This window comes from Lissotriton vulgaris, chromosome 2_1, assembly GCF_964263255.1.
Source record: "Lissotriton vulgaris chromosome 2_1, aLisVul1.2, whole genome shotgun sequence".
Taxonomy (NCBI): domain Eukaryota; kingdom Metazoa; phylum Chordata; class Amphibia; order Caudata; family Salamandridae; genus Lissotriton; species Lissotriton vulgaris.
In genome coordinates this window covers 512820319-512837638 of record NC_141687.1, presented here as the reverse complement: position 1 = coordinate 512837638, position 17320 = coordinate 512820319, and the positions used below count along the sequence as shown (strand labels likewise).

Here is a 17320-nt window from a genome sequence, read left to right as displayed (position 1 = left end):
GCTCGTTTTTGCGTTCCAATGGGTGCCTGTGCACAGTACTCGTGCAGCAGACAAGTGGGTAAGTTTTTAAAACAGAGTCAAAATTTTCAGTTTTACACAGTTAAAATCACAAAATACACTGCTGCTCCCGGCTGTGCCTCAGGAGCTGACTGGCTATCAGGGCGCTTGTGGTTCAGCGCGCTATTTGAATGAAATTGACGAAAAAGGGGCGTGGCCTCGAGTGGGCGTGTCTCCGTCCTAACGTGAGGGATCCAGCTGGTGGGACCGGCGATTTCGCCCTACCCAGCGCTCGTTTTACTGTGTAAGCACCAGCTTACACAGTCTGCTGTAGCAGGACAGTCGTGTCATTTTGAATGGCCTCTCTTGGGTGGCATAATACATGCTGCAGCCCAAGGGAGGCCTCTGGGGTACCTATGACTTGGGTACATGGCGTACCATACACTAGGGACTTGTAAGGGTACACCAGTATCCAATCTGTAGTGTACCTAAAGTACATACATAACAATTTGAGGGAGAAAGCAGATAGACTGGGGTCCTGGATAGCTGGATCCTGGTCAGACTAGTTCAAAAACAGTGATGTTGCAGCAGCCATTCCAGTACTCAGAGACTCAGCCCCTGTGTCCTTAAAACGTTTTTGAAAAAAGGGATAATGTGGTAGGATAGGCACACCCTAACCCCCAAACACTTGTAGAGGGGAAGCTCAGAGGGACCCTCCTGGAGAATACAGTTTTTTTTGTAGGCTGCCAGTACCACAGTATTCTTGCAGGACCTGGCATGGTCCTCCTGTGAGGTACCAGGGTATTGCAGCAGAAACAGCTGTACCTGTTTCCAGCCCACGGTTCTCCGAGATAGTTTGCATGATACAACACAACCAAAGAACAAAGACTTGTGTGACGGGTATTGCTGGAGTACCCAGGTACTAGAATGAATGACAAAAACTAGAATAGAATGCAGGTAGGGTACAAACTGCTGAAGGCCAGGGCCTATGACCAACTGCCTTTGCACCCAGCCTAATGTAATTCACAGTCTGGATTGGCTCCACGCAGGGAAGTTGGACATTTTGGCCAGGCCCATGTGTCCAGCCCCCACTACACACAGCCTCAGGCCCAAGGCTGTCCGCAATGGACGTTGGGCAGTGGTGAAGGGTTGGGCGCAGGGCCTAGCCGATATCAGTGAGGATATTTGTCATGTCATCAGTAATGTCAATTAACATGCCATGAGTAATGTAATATGAAAGGTTATAAGCAGTTAGGACTGTAAAATAATACTTGTGAATTTCAGTCTTTTTTTGTATTAAACATAAGCTTTTGTCTCAATTCGACACCTAACAATTACATCATATTAACATTAGTTTGTTTTTTTCCGGTGCATTGCTGATTTGCTGATATTTTTTTAATGTACTCTTAAGATCTTTTAACTAACCATTAAAAAAAAAAAAAATATATATATATATATATATATATATATATATATATATATATATATATATATATATATATATATATATATTATTCCAAGTTTTCTCCCATTACGAAGAATACACGCAGGTTGCTTCTGGATGCTTCAGTGTTTTTATTTAAGGCACAGAATCTGGTAGCTACCTACCGACGCGTTTCGCCACTAAGGCTTGGTCGCGGTAAAATTCAGTTTGTGCTAGGTGCTATTTACATACAGAATAGTTTGCACAGAAATTGGACTAATACTGGTCACTCTGCTCAATGGTTTCGGCAGACATCTTTAAATGGTGAGCATTAATCTATCTTGAATGTTACACTGTTACAACACAGTAATATACATGTTTACAGTTATAAACAATACCTCTTGCCCCAGTGGGCTAATATCCAATTATTCAATGTCCCACAAATGTACATTTTTTGTTGCTCAAACCAAAAATTCATTGTCTTTAGTTGGTACACGTTGCATATCGCCCCAGTGGGCTTGAGTATACTTGATCAATGCCAGCCCAAATGGGCACCCATGTCACTGACAACAATCAGTATTTCTACTGTTTCACAGTTCCATAGTATCCCAAGATGTATCAATGGATCTATAATTCCTGTACAAACAAAAAAAGGAAGACAAACAGCAATAAATGTGTATGAAAATTTTAAAAACTTTTTTCTTTTTTATATTTACATGATTAAAAAGATCTTATTCAAAGAAGTACTCGGACTGAATCTATTCTACAATGTTACTAATGTCATAGATGGACTGCTAGTTCTTCATTACAATTCATCCCAATTGGCTGTAGTGTTTCAAAATCAATAATGTATCTTGATTCTAATATTCTCAATTGATGAAGTCTATCCCCCCCTCTCACGGATTGATTGACTGCATCTAACACCACATATTTGAGTAGATTGTCATTTTCATCATGATGTGTCTTAAAGTGGAGAGCAACAGGGTACTGTTCATTATGGTTCCTAATAGCTCTTTTGTGTTCTAATATCCTAATCTTCGCCCTGTGTTTCGTGCTGCCAATATAATATTTTCCACAAGGGCAGATTAGACAATAAACACAAAATTCAGTTTTACAATCAAAGGGCCCCTTGATTGTGAACATTCTGGAGCTGTTCGGTACCTTGATCTTCATACAGTTGTTGCTACCTTTACAGGCTTTACATTTCATACAGCACTGTAAAGGGCAGGGAACAGCAGTTTATTGGGGAATAGGATACCTGTGACACTGATGCCATGAAGGGGTCCCACCTCCCTTTGGTTCTCACACCTGGATACTATGTAATCGTTTATTCCTTTAATCTGTTAATTGTAGATGCAATTCCTTAAAGCATGATTATTTTATACCCTCTCAGTAGACATAATACCAAATAAAATACTTTCTTTCTCATTTGGATTGCCCCTTAAAACATTTGGACCAAACATTGATTAGATGTATCAGTTTATGACTTATGCTATGAATACTTTACATCGATAAAATAATTGTATAGTTGGACTACCATCTCACCACATAATTCAGCTTCTGAAGTATTATTTGCCTTGTATAGTATACAGGAGCCTATAGGTTTGTAGGCCATTGGTTATTTTGGAATGCATTAGTTAAGCAAACAAGCCCTATGCCATTTTACTTGCCTCTAGCTCCTGTTTGTAACAATCCTGATGTTGTCCCAGTACATGAAAAGGAAATTGTTTTTGTTGAGATGAAGAGTGTGAGAATATACACAAGTTTTTTAAATGCAACACAAGGTCATTCAATCGCAACACTTGGAAGCAATACCCCCATGTTCTGCTTGATGATCGTCCGCAAAGCAGATGCCACTGAAAATGGTGCTGGAGGAAATTGCCTAAATTGGGCCATCAGCTTTTATTGTCTAAGCTGCTAGTAATAATGAAATCTGTTAAGCCTCCGTCACAGTGTGGCAGGCAACCTGCCATGGTACATAACACAGAGAGCTCATCAACCTGACAGTGAACTCTGTATTTTTAGCCAATCCACCAGTGGAGCAGATGCACTGAAGGCAAAAGAGAACTGGGTAGAGAAAACTAGTGATCGTTGCCCTACCCTAAGTAGTGCAGGAGGAATATCAGTAGTAAATGATCTGTCAGGTCAAGGGTTTCCTATGGCAGATCCAGCTGAGGCTCTGCTTTTGGAATTCCAGGGGTTCCCCCATCTCTAAATGGGAAGAGGAACAGTACATTTGCAAACAGGACGTCAATTCTTTTTGGAGAATAATCTGCATCTGCCAACTTCTAGTTGGGGCCTTTTTCCTTGGCTCCTAAAGAAGTTCAAACTCACTGTAATTTACAGTTGCGCTGCATAGTTGGGAACTAGAATTATAGGAAGCGCCTACAAATTACCACACTCTTTAAGGAAAGCTGACATTTTGTCTTGAGTAACCATTTTCCTATATTTGACGTTTATGGCTATCTTCTAGCATTCATATTGCCTGACAGTTAAAAAGGATGTTTATTCTTCCTTGTAACACTGTGTCTACTCTTCCTCATCACAGTAAGTGAGGGACTGTGGGCCAAATGTATCATTGGCCAGGTCACATTGCAGTTCTGTGTTTGCACAATGACCTAGCTATTTCTTTACACTGCACTGGATGTATCAATCCAGCACAGTTCAGAATGTGGTTTCAAACTTTTACAGGAATCCTACCTCATCAGTATTTACAATGAAGGATTCCCTTTGTGAATGAAGACAAAGATGAACGCCTGAGTGCAAGAAACTTCAGACGTCTATCAACTTCATTCATACCTGCCAGTGCCATTATTGTAACCCCTATCCATTGGAGTATGCTTGAGAATCTACAGATATTCAGGCATCATACTGGCCCTATTTTCGAAATTCATATGCACGTCTGCCCCTCTAGCTAACTTATCTTTTTTCTTTTCTTTTTCTCAATGCAGAAACTTCTCCCACTACATCCACACCATTTTGAGAACAAGTGTTAACATGTAGACTCTGGTGCTAGGGCTCATTCCAGGTTTGTCAGATACTTCCTGCAGGATCTGTCTGGGATGCTTTAATAACAGCTGTCCTACCCCTGTTCTGATTGTGCTTAAATGTTGTATTACAGATGTTTAACATTTCCCCACAATGATAGGAAAGATACAATTTGTACAGACGTGAATGGAGAGATCCCTTAGATTATGGATTTTAAGATTTAAATTCAGTCATGCAAAGCTGTTAAAAAGGAATACCATAAGTGAATAAACACTGATATTCATCTACAGGTTTAAACAATTAATTTATATGTTACATTGCTCTGGAGTTTGATTTGTTTGTATTTGTATTACAGAAGAAATCTGCAAAACACATAGGAGTGGAAGAAAAGGGCAAAGCATCAAGCAGAAACATTGGCTCACACACCGTTCCCAGCAGGACTCCGGAAAGACCATCATCAGATGAGTTCCGAATGGCTCCTTCTAGACAGTGCTGGGCTAAAGAGGAGCCCACACAGTATGGACATTTTTCAGGTTTCAGTTGCAATGACAGTGTGCTAAGAGAACTAGATGATGGACAGTTTGAGCAGGAAGACGGAGTAACTCAAGTTACGTGCATGTGACCAAGTAAGTAGAGGAATTGGAAATAGACAAATAGTGGAACCCTAGAGTTACATGATCACCTGCACTTTTATAACCCTCTTTCTTCATGCTTACCTAGCAGATTTTTCTTGTCATTTACATAAACCTTCGCTTGAAGCTGGAATTGATCATGTTATTTTAAGTTTCCAACAACAAACTAATAACTGTGCTGTGATGACTGGAATGTTTGAATTAATCACAGCCTCGGAAAATTACTCTGGGCGGCATCCCATTTCCTCTCAAACATAATGATAAATTCACTAGGAATGCAATTGCCATTACCACTTTAGTAATAATTAAGCTACATTTGAATTTCTTTTTTGAGTGCAATCTTAATTTTTTTAACAGATATTTATCTTCACTATAGACAACCATCAAAGAGAACACATAGTTGGTCCTGAGATTTTATTGGATCTATTAAAACCACCAAATTGTTTGTTACAGTTCTTGGTTTCTTTGTTTGATAAACTATTTAAAATGTAGGGTTTTTATAGGTCGTCTCATTAAACATCTAATCTTTCTCTTTCTTAAGTCATGCTTTTTATTTGGAACTAGTTTGACAAAGCAATATAAGGGCCCAATTCACAAAGGTAATGTAGTGATCCTTACTTACTCATGAATTGAATTTCAGGAGTAAGTCAGAAGGCCTTCTGGCATGCTTGTGGTATTCAAGAGTACTACAAGAGTACCGCAACAGTAAGTCACGTCAAAATAGACTCTTAAGTTTCTCTCAAGAACAGCTTAGAACTGATCTAGAAAAATAGGTAAGTTCAGTTATCTTCCCTCCTGCCTCTTTTCCAGTCTTAACCTGTGGGTAACTAGGCCTTGCCGGGTCTGGTGCCGCTTTACACTCACCACTTTGTGTGAAAGTGGCATGCAATGGGTGTTGCTGATTGCGTTCCACGGCACCACCCATTGTATTTTGACACTGCCTCAGATTTACAAGGATGTGTAAGTCTGAAGCAGCACCAAAAACAAATGCCTTGCAAAATACTTTTATTACTCCTCGGTTTTATTCGCTTTTTCTATGAATGCTGCATTTTGCATCACACAAAGAAAGAGCAAAACGCCATTATAAATTGTTTAGTTGCAGGTTAATTCCCTTTAACGCATGCACCTTCGCGCTATGGTGCAAGGGTGCCTGTGTTGGCGCAAGGCAGCTAATTTTTGTTCAAGGCAGCTAATTTAAGCACTAAGGAAAACACATTGTTGCATAGTAGTATTGTAAATACGGTGCATCCCATCCATTTTGGAAATGTCATGTTGGTGCAACTCCGCGCTCCGACATTTCCTTGTAAGTATGCCCTTAAGTTTGACCTCATGATCACAAACTGAAGTCCAGATGGAGCTAATCACTTTTTTTATCATTCTGAGATCAAAAAAATGAGTACCATTGAGTTGGGTAGCAGTAAACATCTGTTATTCAGTGTCAATTTAATCCCTATTGATGAACATGCCCTCTAAAACTACACATTATGTAAAGCACCACCTAGTGTTGCAGACAGGGTTTAGTCATACACGGATACTAAGCATGGGCGAATTTTGCGAATCTCGCGTTCGCTAATTTTGCGGATTTGCGAACTCGCAATCCGCAAAATCCGCGAATTCACGCGAATTTGCCGATTTTTTTTTTTTGTGTTCGCGCGGGTTTCTGCCAGTTCGCGAGGGTTTTGTACAATTTCGCAAAACGCGAACTTACCTGTCGGGTCGCAAGTTTCGCGAACTTGTTGTTTCTACGTGTCCAGCCTGTTTGGGACACTCTTCTTCATCACTGCCACTCTCTGTCACCACTGCCACTCTCTGACTACTCATGCCACCCTCTGGCCCACCCATGCCACCCTCTGTTTCATCACAGCACCCTCTGGTTGTCCAGTCAGTGTACATTATTGTGGCAAAGCAAGCACACCTTCCCTGCCTCAAGTGACCTGAATTAATTTGGGGCTGATTAATGTGTCACAGAATATTTTTTTAGCTGGCACCTGCTTCCTTAGTGCTTCCTGATTAGTGATCTTTTGCACTTGCTAAGTGCTTTCATTGTTGCAAAATTAGTTACAACACCTGCCCTGCCCCAACTGACAATAATGAATTAGGGGCTGATTAATGGATTTGAACTTCCAGCCTGGCTCCTGCTTGTCTCCCTTAGCTGTAATTCAGGACCTTTGTGGCATATGTGTAACTATTCTGAGGTTCAGAGCAGGGTCACATAATAGTTGCAACTGGCAACTGAACTCTGGAGGGGCCCCTCAGGAAGCACTACAGGAAATGGCTACTAATGATGAGCCTGAACTTTTGAACCTGGTAAGTAGTTTCAGTTTTGCTAAGATCGTATTTCTGCAATTTTGCGCTTATTCGCGGGGCGCGAAGTTGTACTGGGAAGCCGCGAACTCACGCGAACAGTGCGAGCAAGCCATAAAATCCGCTGCTCGCGGATTTGCGGATTTTGCGGGAGATTCGCGAATCTCGCGGATTGCGAATTTACCGACAAATCCACGAGCGAAACGGATTTTCCGCCCATGCTTAACAGATACATGCCTTCATCTCATGTAATTGTGCATCTGTTTTGATTGGACCTTGCTTATCTCAGACTCAGCGACTATCTAATTTAAGGTCCTTTCCATCTCTATTCTTCGCATCCTTGCGCGTCAATGGTCATGGATATCAAAATGAAGAATATAATAAAGTGATGGATGGAATGTTTGAATTAATCTCAGCCATTGGTCATTACTCAAGGTAGCATCCCAGTCTATCGTTTTTTCTCTCAGTAATATGCAAATCAGTCTTGGTCCTGCACCAGTAAGTTAAAACCATTCTGGAGTTCTTTGTGCTCTCATCTAGAGGGGAGTCATCCTGGCAGTTTGAACTGGACTGTTCTTATTGGAGCAGGACAAAGACGGATTTGCATTAAGTAAGTCTCTGTCTAAAATTGCACAGTGGGTGAAAAACAATGGTCTGGATTGCAGCACAGAAGCAAATGCCAGTAGCTGAGATTAAGTCAAGAATTCCTTCCATCACCTTGATGCTTTTGTAGTAGATGCCCTAAATGCTATAAGTATGTCCCAATGTGGGTCCCTTGCTCACTGTGCAATAGGAATCAAGCTATACCTCACTGATGGGCCTAAGTAGGTTGAAGCAGGTCTGGGGTGGCTTGTTTTCCCACCTGAAGGGCCAATGCAAAATAGTTTAGACTGGACTGTTTCTACTTGAGCAGGACCAAGACCTTCTCTGTCTAAAAGGGCACAGTGGGTGAAAAGTTGTGATCTGGAATTGAACCCAAATTGTTTGCCAGTGGACTTATTGGGGCACAGAGAATTGCCCTCCCCAACTCCCGCTCTCCTACCTGCCTTCCCTGTGGAGCTGCAGTTCTTGTGGCCGGCGCTAAGCACACTCTTCGGCCTCAGGAGGGCCGCTCCTCCTGTGCTGCGTGGATCTAGGGCGCCCAGCTGGGTCTGCTGTTTTGCCCGTCGCCAGTGCTGCCTGAGTGCGGTGAGTGGCGCTCCCTCTGGGTGGTCGCTAGCGGGTCTGGGGGCCATCTGCTGTGGGGCCGGGTCCGGGGTGCGCCTAGCTCCATTTTCTCGTCTCCTCTTCACCTTGCGAGAGTGCCGCGGCACCCGGGCCTGTTTGGAGAGCAGCAGACCTCAGCGTTCCCCCGTTGGCGTTCTCTAACCCTGGGGGTGCCCTCTCTAATTGCCCTGCTCCGCTCCTGCCTTGCATAGCCCTGCTGGGCACAAGTCTCTGCGGCCTTGTAGACGTGCGGCCTGCCGTGCTTGCCCTGCGTTAAGGCCAGCCTGGGCGTCTCTGCCACCAGCTCGCAGGATGCTCCTGGGGGTACGGCGGGAGAGTACTCCATCGGTTCTATGGCCTTCTACTGCCCCGGCCGCCACGGACACCTCTGGCAAGCTTAACTGGACCCTGGTGCATTACCTCTGGATATATAGAGGCCCCCTCCCTGAGCCTGCACTTCTCGCCACATCATCCTGCACTGGCATGCATCGGTGGCTTCTGGGCCTGGTGCTCTGACGCCTGATCTCCCTGCTTTTATCCGCACCTCTTCTAAGGCTTTGCCTGCAGGGGCACTTCTTTGCTGACTCTCCCCAGGTCTCCTGCTGTGGCTTTTCACTGCCAGCCTGGTGCTTCACGCCTGATTCACTCTTCTGCACCCCTGCCATCGGAGTGGGCCCCTCCCTCCTCCTCTGCTCCCCGGACTGTTGCGCCATTTGCCCAAGCACCAAGCAGCCCCCTGGGACTGACCTCTGCTGTTGCCCCGTCGCCATTTTCATGCTGTTTGTGCCTGGAGCTCTGCATACGGTTTCCTCTACATCTGCTGGAGGTGGCTGGGCTAAAGACTCTGTACCAGCTCCTATTCTCCATCTCTGGCCGCTGTCTGTCCCCTGCGCTGCTCGTGTGGGACGCGACTCCTGACTTGCTGCGCCTGCTCAGCCTCTGGATCCTGGCATGGTTCTCCTCCTGGCTCTATGGCACTGGCCGCTGACTAATAGTGGACTCCACTACTGGTCAGCTCCTCTCCTCTCCCCCACGCGGTCTGATGCCCATCTGGAGTGTCCATCGCTATGGGGAAATCCGATCCTAAGCAGCCCAAGATTGCCTTCGATCTCAGAAGATCCTCACGCCATGGCGGTGCGGGTTCAGACGTGCCGACTCTGCTGGGACAATGGACCCCCACACCTCCGAACCCTCCCCCGAGCCGGTACGATGATCTCAAGGCGATTATGCTGGAAGTAAAGTCGACCGTTACCAGAGTAGCGTCCCATCTCGATCAACTCTCAGCGCACCTTAACTCGGTGAAGGCCCGTGTTGACTCCCATGATAACAGAGTGCTCCATGTTGAATCCAGGGTGTCTGATGCCGAGGACGCGGCCACCCAGGACAGGCAGAAGTTACTTCAGATGGACAAGAACCTGGCCGTAATCCGGGAGAAAAACGGAGCAATCTTCGTATCACGGGCCTTCCAGAGTCAACCAACATCTCAAAAATGAAGGACTATATAGAGCAACTCATCAAGGAACTCTTCGGGGACATCTTATCCCAGTTCTTCATCGTGGAACGAGCCCACCGCTCCCTGGGCCTGCGCCCTGGTCCTGGTCTGCTACCCCGGCCCATTGTGGTAAAAAACCAGAATTTCGGGGACCATGATGCCATCCTCCGAGCTGCACGCGACAAGGGCACCATTAAGCATCAGGGTAATACTCTCTCCTTCTATCCGGACTACACCCTCACTGTACAAGCTGCGAGGAGGGAGTTCCTGCCTGCCAAACGCATCCTCCAGAAACATGATGTCACGTACTCCCTGACCTACCCAGCGAAGTTGAGGATCCGTCAGGGCTCCAAGACACTTGTATTTCCAGACCCGAGGGAGGCCCTGGCATTCGCTAAGAGGCTGGAGAGGGAGGCCCGTTCCTCCCCTCCCAAGTCTCCACTTGAGAGCGCTGACCGGTTGAGCGACAACGATTGACTGTGCGGACAATTGTTCTATGTTTAATATAATGTCTGTTTTGGATGCCGCCTACCAACCCAAGCTAGGCCACCCTGCTCCTTTGCATGGGTGTTCGCCGAGTCCCGCCATGCCTCCACTGGGATGATACCCACTGTTCTTGCTCTGTTATTCCTTCCCAGTTGTGGGTTCCTGGGGTGGGTGGTACTCTCAGCCTAATTGGGGGGTTGGAGTGGGTGCGGGGTTGGTGGGGTTTCTTCTATTTTGGTCAGTGGGATGGATCTGGGTTCGTGGGTGGTCTGGGTTGAGGGCTCGATCTTTGCCTGTGGGTTTGTTTTTGTTCCTTCGTGTCACGCTCATGACACTGCACTGTGCTAGGCCTTTTCTTCTGACTGTAGCCTCCAGGAAACATTGCTTTATTTTGGCGCTGGTCCCCTAGCCTTACAGCAGGAACACTCGCTGCCTTTGTGGGATGTAGTTAAGTGGGGCACCTGGTCCACCCCTCAACGGGCCTTGTCTTTAAGCCCTCACTCCACCACCATGGGGGTTACATGATCCTCTTCAGGGATCTTCCTGATTGCCTTCTTATTCGTGCAGATATCCTCAACTCGCGATGCTCCTCCTGCGCTGCGCCTCGCCACACATACCACCTCTCCCTCATGTCTGACACAATTTGCTGGACCTGGAATGTCTGTAGCCTAAACGATCACCGTAAGGCACAACTGATACACTCACATCTGCAGAGGCATCGGGTCGACATTTGTATGCTGCAAGAGACGCACCTCCTACCCTCCTCCCTTTCTCGTCTCCAGGCGCACTATTGGGGCGAAACTCAATCTTCCACCTACCCCTCCTACGCTAGGGAATTCTCCATTCTATTACGCTGTGGTCTCCCCTGGCACACTGCTCATACACTCACCGACCCCGAGGGCAGGTATGTCATAATGCACGGTTCAATGCTGGCCCAACCTATTACACTCGCTGCGGTCTATGGTCCCAACACTAATGACCCATTTTTTTTTATCACGTCTGACATCTCATCTCCTCTTGCGGTCCTGCTGCAGTCGTCTGGGGCGGAGATTTCAATGTTCCTTTATCTGCAGCGCTCAATAGGTCTGGTCTCCAGGCGTTCCACCCTCGTGCCACTACGGCCCTCTCCTCTATTATACTCGAGAACTCCCTCTATGACACATGGCGCCACCTCCGGCCCGATGGCTGGGAGGGCACCTGTGTGTCCGGCGCAAGGGGGTGCTGGTCGCTTATCGATTACTGGCTTACCTCTCCGGACGTCCTGGTCTGGCTTACTGATGCAACACATATGGCGCGTACTTTTTCAGACCACTCGCCGGTCCAGATCCGTCTCCACCTTCCCCAATCTCGAAAGCGAGCCTTCTCCTGCCTTCTTCCACCAAATGCCTTACGTGACTCGGTATTCTGCGCAGAAATCCAAACTGCTATAGTTAATTATTTCAAACTTAATAAGTGCTCCGTAGACTCGGCGTCCGTCTTTTGGGAGGGTTTTAAGACGGTAATTCGGGGTGAGTGTATATCCAAACAATCTGGGGTGCTCCGTTCTCTTCGTTCCACTCTTGCTGAGCTTTAAAAGGAGATCTGGGAGTTGGAGGCTGGCCAGGCTGCATCCCCCAGTCCTAACAACTTAGCTCGCATATGCCAAAAACACACCGATTTCATTGAAGCAGCAGATCGTGAACTCTCCTTTTTAGGCCATGAGGGCCGGACGCGTCGTTTCGGTAAGGGCGATCGCCCGGGCCGTACTCTTGCTAATCTTCTCCGCCCACCATGCGCGGCCTCCTACCTAACAGCCCTGGAAGATGGGGGCCCTTCTAGAACTTCTGCCCCGGAGGAGATCAGTTCCCGTTTCTTGGACTTCTACACGCAGCTATACTCGGCAGGTGCTCCCCCGTCGAGTGAGGCCTTTGATCAATACTTTGACTCCATTGCACTGGTCTGGCTGGAGGACTACCACCGGGAATTCTTGGACAAACCCTTCACTAGGGAAGAAATTCTTGCGGCCATTAGCAGTTTACCCAGGGAAAAAGCTCCAGGGCTTGATGGTCTCCTGGCCTCCTTTTATAAAATGTATGCTGACCTCTTAGAGCCGCATTTGGCGGCCATGTACAATGACTCTTTTGACAATGGTCTTTTCCTGCAGTTTCTCTGGGAAGCCTTGATCACCTTGCTCCTTAAACCCAACAAACCTGCTGATCGTCGTGATTCCTATCGCCCCCTCTCCCTTATTAATACAGACAACAAAATCTTTGCCAAACTTCTCGCTTCTCGCCAGTCATCGCTCTCCCCGATCAATCCGGCTTTAATCCGGGTGAAGGGCAACTTCACATAACCTTCGCAATATTTTTTCTGTCCTCTACCAGATTTAATTCTAACCTCTCCGCCGTGGCTGCCCTGCTGGACGCAACGAAAGCGTTTGATACCCTTGACTGGCCCTTTCTATTTTATCTTTTACTCCGTATGGGCTTTAGTGAAATTTTCTTGCGTAAAATCAGGCTCCTCTACGCCGCCCCTTCGGCCCATTTACATGTTAACGGCCAGGTCACCGACCCCATTAGTATCAGCCGAGGCACCCGGCAGGGGTGTCCTTTATCACCTATGCTTTTTGCCATCGCCCCTTGCTGCCAGGCTCAGGCAGCATCATACGCATAGGGGAATAGGATTTTCTTATCGCTCTCTTCTTGTCTCCATGTATGCGGACGATGTGACTCTGTATGTCCGCCACCCTCAGGACAACCTCAGCCCCTTAGTTAGGGAAATCATACAATTAGGCGGTCTCTCTGGCGTACAAATAAATTGGAGTAAGTTGGTCCTGTTCCTCTGACCGATGCCACTGTCTCCTTCACTCCTGATTTCCCATTTGTGTGGGCAACTGGCCCAATGCGATATTTGGGTATCTGGTTGAGTAGAGACCTTGACGAATTGTGGAGGTCAAGCTTTGGCTGCGCAGTAGATTGGCTAGAATCTAAGATTTCCGTTTGGGGCAAGCTTCCACTGTCTCTGGCTGGCTGGATCGCCATCGCCAAGATGGTTGTGTTGCCGAAATTCCTCTACTTATTCTTGAATGTCCCTATTCTCGTCACCGCCCATTTCCTTGTATGTTACGCTTTCTGATCATCTCACTTGTTTGGGCAGGTAGACAACTGAGGGTGGCGTATGATATTTTCACTCTCCCCATGTCTGCTGGTGGTCTGGGTGCTCCGGACTTCAAGATATATGCTCTCTGTGCACAGGCCAGTTTTTTCCATTTCTGGGTTCATCCCATCCCATATCAGTCCCATGTGGCGGTCGAGGGTGATATAGCCTCTCCTTGGCCCTTGACCACTGTGCTTTTTGTGCCTGCTGTCCGCCCCTGGGCAGAGGTGGATACTGTTGAGACGCTGCGCTGGGCTTGGACTGCTCTTTGCCGGCTTTCAAATCTCCCTTTACTCTTCGCAAATGCTGTGCCAATAGTGAATAACCCTGCTTTCCCTCCGCTTCAGCCCTCTGGTATGTTTAAGCATGCGACGCGTCTGGGATTGCGGATGATTGCTGACTTTTATCCCGGCGATACTTTTGATTCTCTGCCGGAGTCATCGGGTCCACTGGACACGCTTTTATTCTACCAGCTGCGCTCCATTTGACAGACTTTGTACCCCACATTCCCCTAGCCACCGCCCAACATGCCGGCCCTCGACCTAGTGTACACATCCCCATCACTGCACAAATTAGTTACCAAATTATACCTTCTTACACTAATGGCAACCTCTAACTCCACTGACCGTGCGCTGTGTGGCGTGGGGTGCGGACCTCAGCATAGATATAGGGCAGGCAGACTGGCTCTACTGTTGTAACCAGACGAAGAAGCTGTCATCCAACTACCAGCTTTGTCTGATACATTTCAAGTTCCTGCACAGGATATACCAAACCCCTTCCCAGCTCCACAAGCTGGGACTCATACCTAACGATGCATGAATGCGTTGCGGCGCCCCTGCTGCGGACTTTGCGCACCTGGCATGGCTGTGCCCGAGGGTCTCCGAGTTTTGGCAGGGAGTGTGTTCCACAATTACGGCAATTACCGGTACCCCGGTTTCCCCTGACCCCACCTTGTGCCTACTTGGGTTTGTAAAATTTTGCCCGTATGCTTCCCGTCGCCTTTTCGCTATGCTGCTTGTTCTTGCCCGTCGCAGGGTGGCCATGTGCTGGGGTAGTAGGCTGGCTCCTAAGGTTAAAAGTTGGCTGGAGGACGCTGCGCGGTGCCAGACTCTGCTATCGGAGTTTTGGGATCTTATGCCCTCCAACTCCCGGCCAGTTGATATTTGGGATCCCTTGGTGTCTTACCTTCATTCCCGCTCGCCCCCCAGCGGTGCCACCTCCCCCGCGCTCCCTGCGCTCACTGTTCCATAGGACTCAAGCTATACCTTACTGTTGAGACCTATGTAGGTTGCATCCAGTCTGGCGTTTCTTGTGTTCCCATCTGGAGGGGACCTGGCCTAGTAGTTCATGCTGGACTGTTCCTATTGGAGCAGAAACATTACTGATTTAGATAAGACGGGTCTCTATCTAGAATAGCACAGTGAGCGAAAAACAGTGATCTGGAATGCGGCTCAGAGCAATTACTAGTGGGTCAGATTAATTCATGCATACTTCAATAACCTTGGTGTTTTTCTTGTCTGGGAACAATTATCCAGTGGACACCCATGCTATATGTGCTATCATCAAAAACCCACTGCAACTGTCGGGATAACACCCAAGTCCAATGATGCTAAGCCTTCTGTGTGCAGGCTCTTTACACCAGACCTACACAAATGCTGCGGATATTGCCACTATCAGACCGCCAGATTTAGGCACGGGGTAGCTCAAACCATCGCCTGCCCTGGAGATTTACACCATTGAGTTTGTAGGTCCTGAACTGTTGTTGCATCTTGGCATTGAACGTAGGCTCGCTATCTGTGCCTGGTCTTGCTTAGTGTTTGGATCACGTGGTCAGGCATGCTCGTGGCAGTATCTAGTCATAGCATCCCTCTGTTTTTCCTAGAATTACAGGTGCCATCCAAGATACCTCTTCTGCTCCGACTCACATACACCCCAGCTGTCATCCTTTGCTCCATTTCAAAACGCTCCCTACACTAAAATGAAAGAAGTGCTGCACCCTTCAATATCAACACTATTTCCAACTCATATCCAATGCATGAATTCTCTTAGTGTACACCGTGACCAGATGTTTTCACCCATTTCTGCCACTGCTGCCAATTCATAAACCTCAGCAGAAGATGTACTGCCTCCTCCTTTTATGGGTAATGTGCCTGGTACCAGTCCCAAGCTCAGAAAGAGGGCAGGCAAAATACTTCCACTAGTTTCAGGTGTGTATGATAATTGCTTTAGCTAATACAAACGGTTACAAACCCTGTAAAAAACAAACAGAACATCTTAAAATATGCAATAAAACCTTGCTGTTAATAACAAGGACTCTGGCCATAATGTAAACTAGTGTCAGTCATGGAGGCTTACGTCATTTGAATCCTATAAACTCTAGATTGCATACGAAGTTGCACCCCCTTGGCCAAGTTGAAGTTCATTAAACAAGTGAGGGTCCCACTGCAACATGTAAGCATCGAGAGATGTAACCGATAATTGATGTAGTAGTCCGAAATGATTGTGACTATCTCATTGGTATGATGTAAAACCAAATTAAGAACCACTTGGAAAAGATAAAAAGAAGACTACAGACCTTATGTAGAGCAGCACTAGAGTGCCTCAAAATTACCGAACATGGAGGCAGATGTACCATCCCCGTTCACTAACCCTGAATATGCAAATTGCACATCAACAGTTTTAAAAACTGGATGTAATTTTCTGTGCAATGTATACACTAATAGTTTATTTGTACACTGGGAGCCACAAAATGACAAGCCTAATGAATATTAATTAGGCAGGTCTTAATTAGCGCCCTCTGTGATTGGGTGCAAATGCAGAGCTGGAGGCATACCATTGACAGTAGACCTCAGTCCTTGTATTTCCATTCCTAAACGAGATACATTTTTCCAGCTTAAGGGATATCTGCCTCTGTTAAAAAAGTTTTTCCTGTTTGGGAAGACATTGGGAGAGCAGGCAGTGGAAAATGCTGCTTGCTCCCTTTGAGGCCACTAGCACAAGTCCCAAACGGGGATCCGCCCAAAGGGATAGCTTCCCTTCTGCAGATTATTTACCACCCCAATTTGGGGATCTGTAACTGATCGTTAATTTGCGCGACCATAAAATCAGCAACAAACGATTGATACATTCCTTTCTGTCTCATAAATAGGTGGGGGGCACACTTTATGTCGCTCTTATTCCTCGTTAATAAAAGGTTGCAAAAACCTTTTTACGAATTGGAAAGAATTTTCGGACTTGTAGAAGGTCAATTATACATTGTAAAAAGCCCTTTAGTGGTGCAAACCCTGTGATCTTGAGGTATTGCAGGATTTGTACATCTGGCCCATGCTCCCCAATTTACACAGATTTAAATGGAAAAGAAATAAGAACAACCAAAACAGTACATTATGGTCATATATTTCTCAGCAGAATAATGTATTTTAGAAACAAGGACCACTTACAACTGTGTAACATCATTCATAATATTCTTAAGCACAATAGTCAATTACATTGGGAGTTTAGCAAGCCAGTGGCTACACTTTTTATTGAAAGTCTCATACGCATCCTCTTCTAAATAAAGACCTCACTTTGTGTTTGTCAGGGTGGGATCATTTCCATTAATTGTCTTCCACCTGGCCACACACATGGTTCCCTGCACCCCATTTCAAATCGGCGGAA

The 17320-nt window shown here is 46.4% G+C and overlaps 1 protein-coding gene across 1 annotated transcript in view; it reads left to right on the top strand.

Moving 5' to 3' along the window:
- The window catches only part of RFTN2 (raftlin family member 2), a 404027-nt gene that overhangs the window by 333279 nt on the left and 53428 nt on the right, over positions 1–17320 (top strand). Inside the window, exon 9 of the mRNA XM_086955427.1 lies at positions 4764–5034. Coding sequence (XP_086811553.1) covers positions 4764–5030 — 267 coding nt within the window. The 3' untranslated portion in view covers positions 5031–5034. The remainder of the gene's footprint in view (positions 1–4763; positions 5035–17320) is intronic.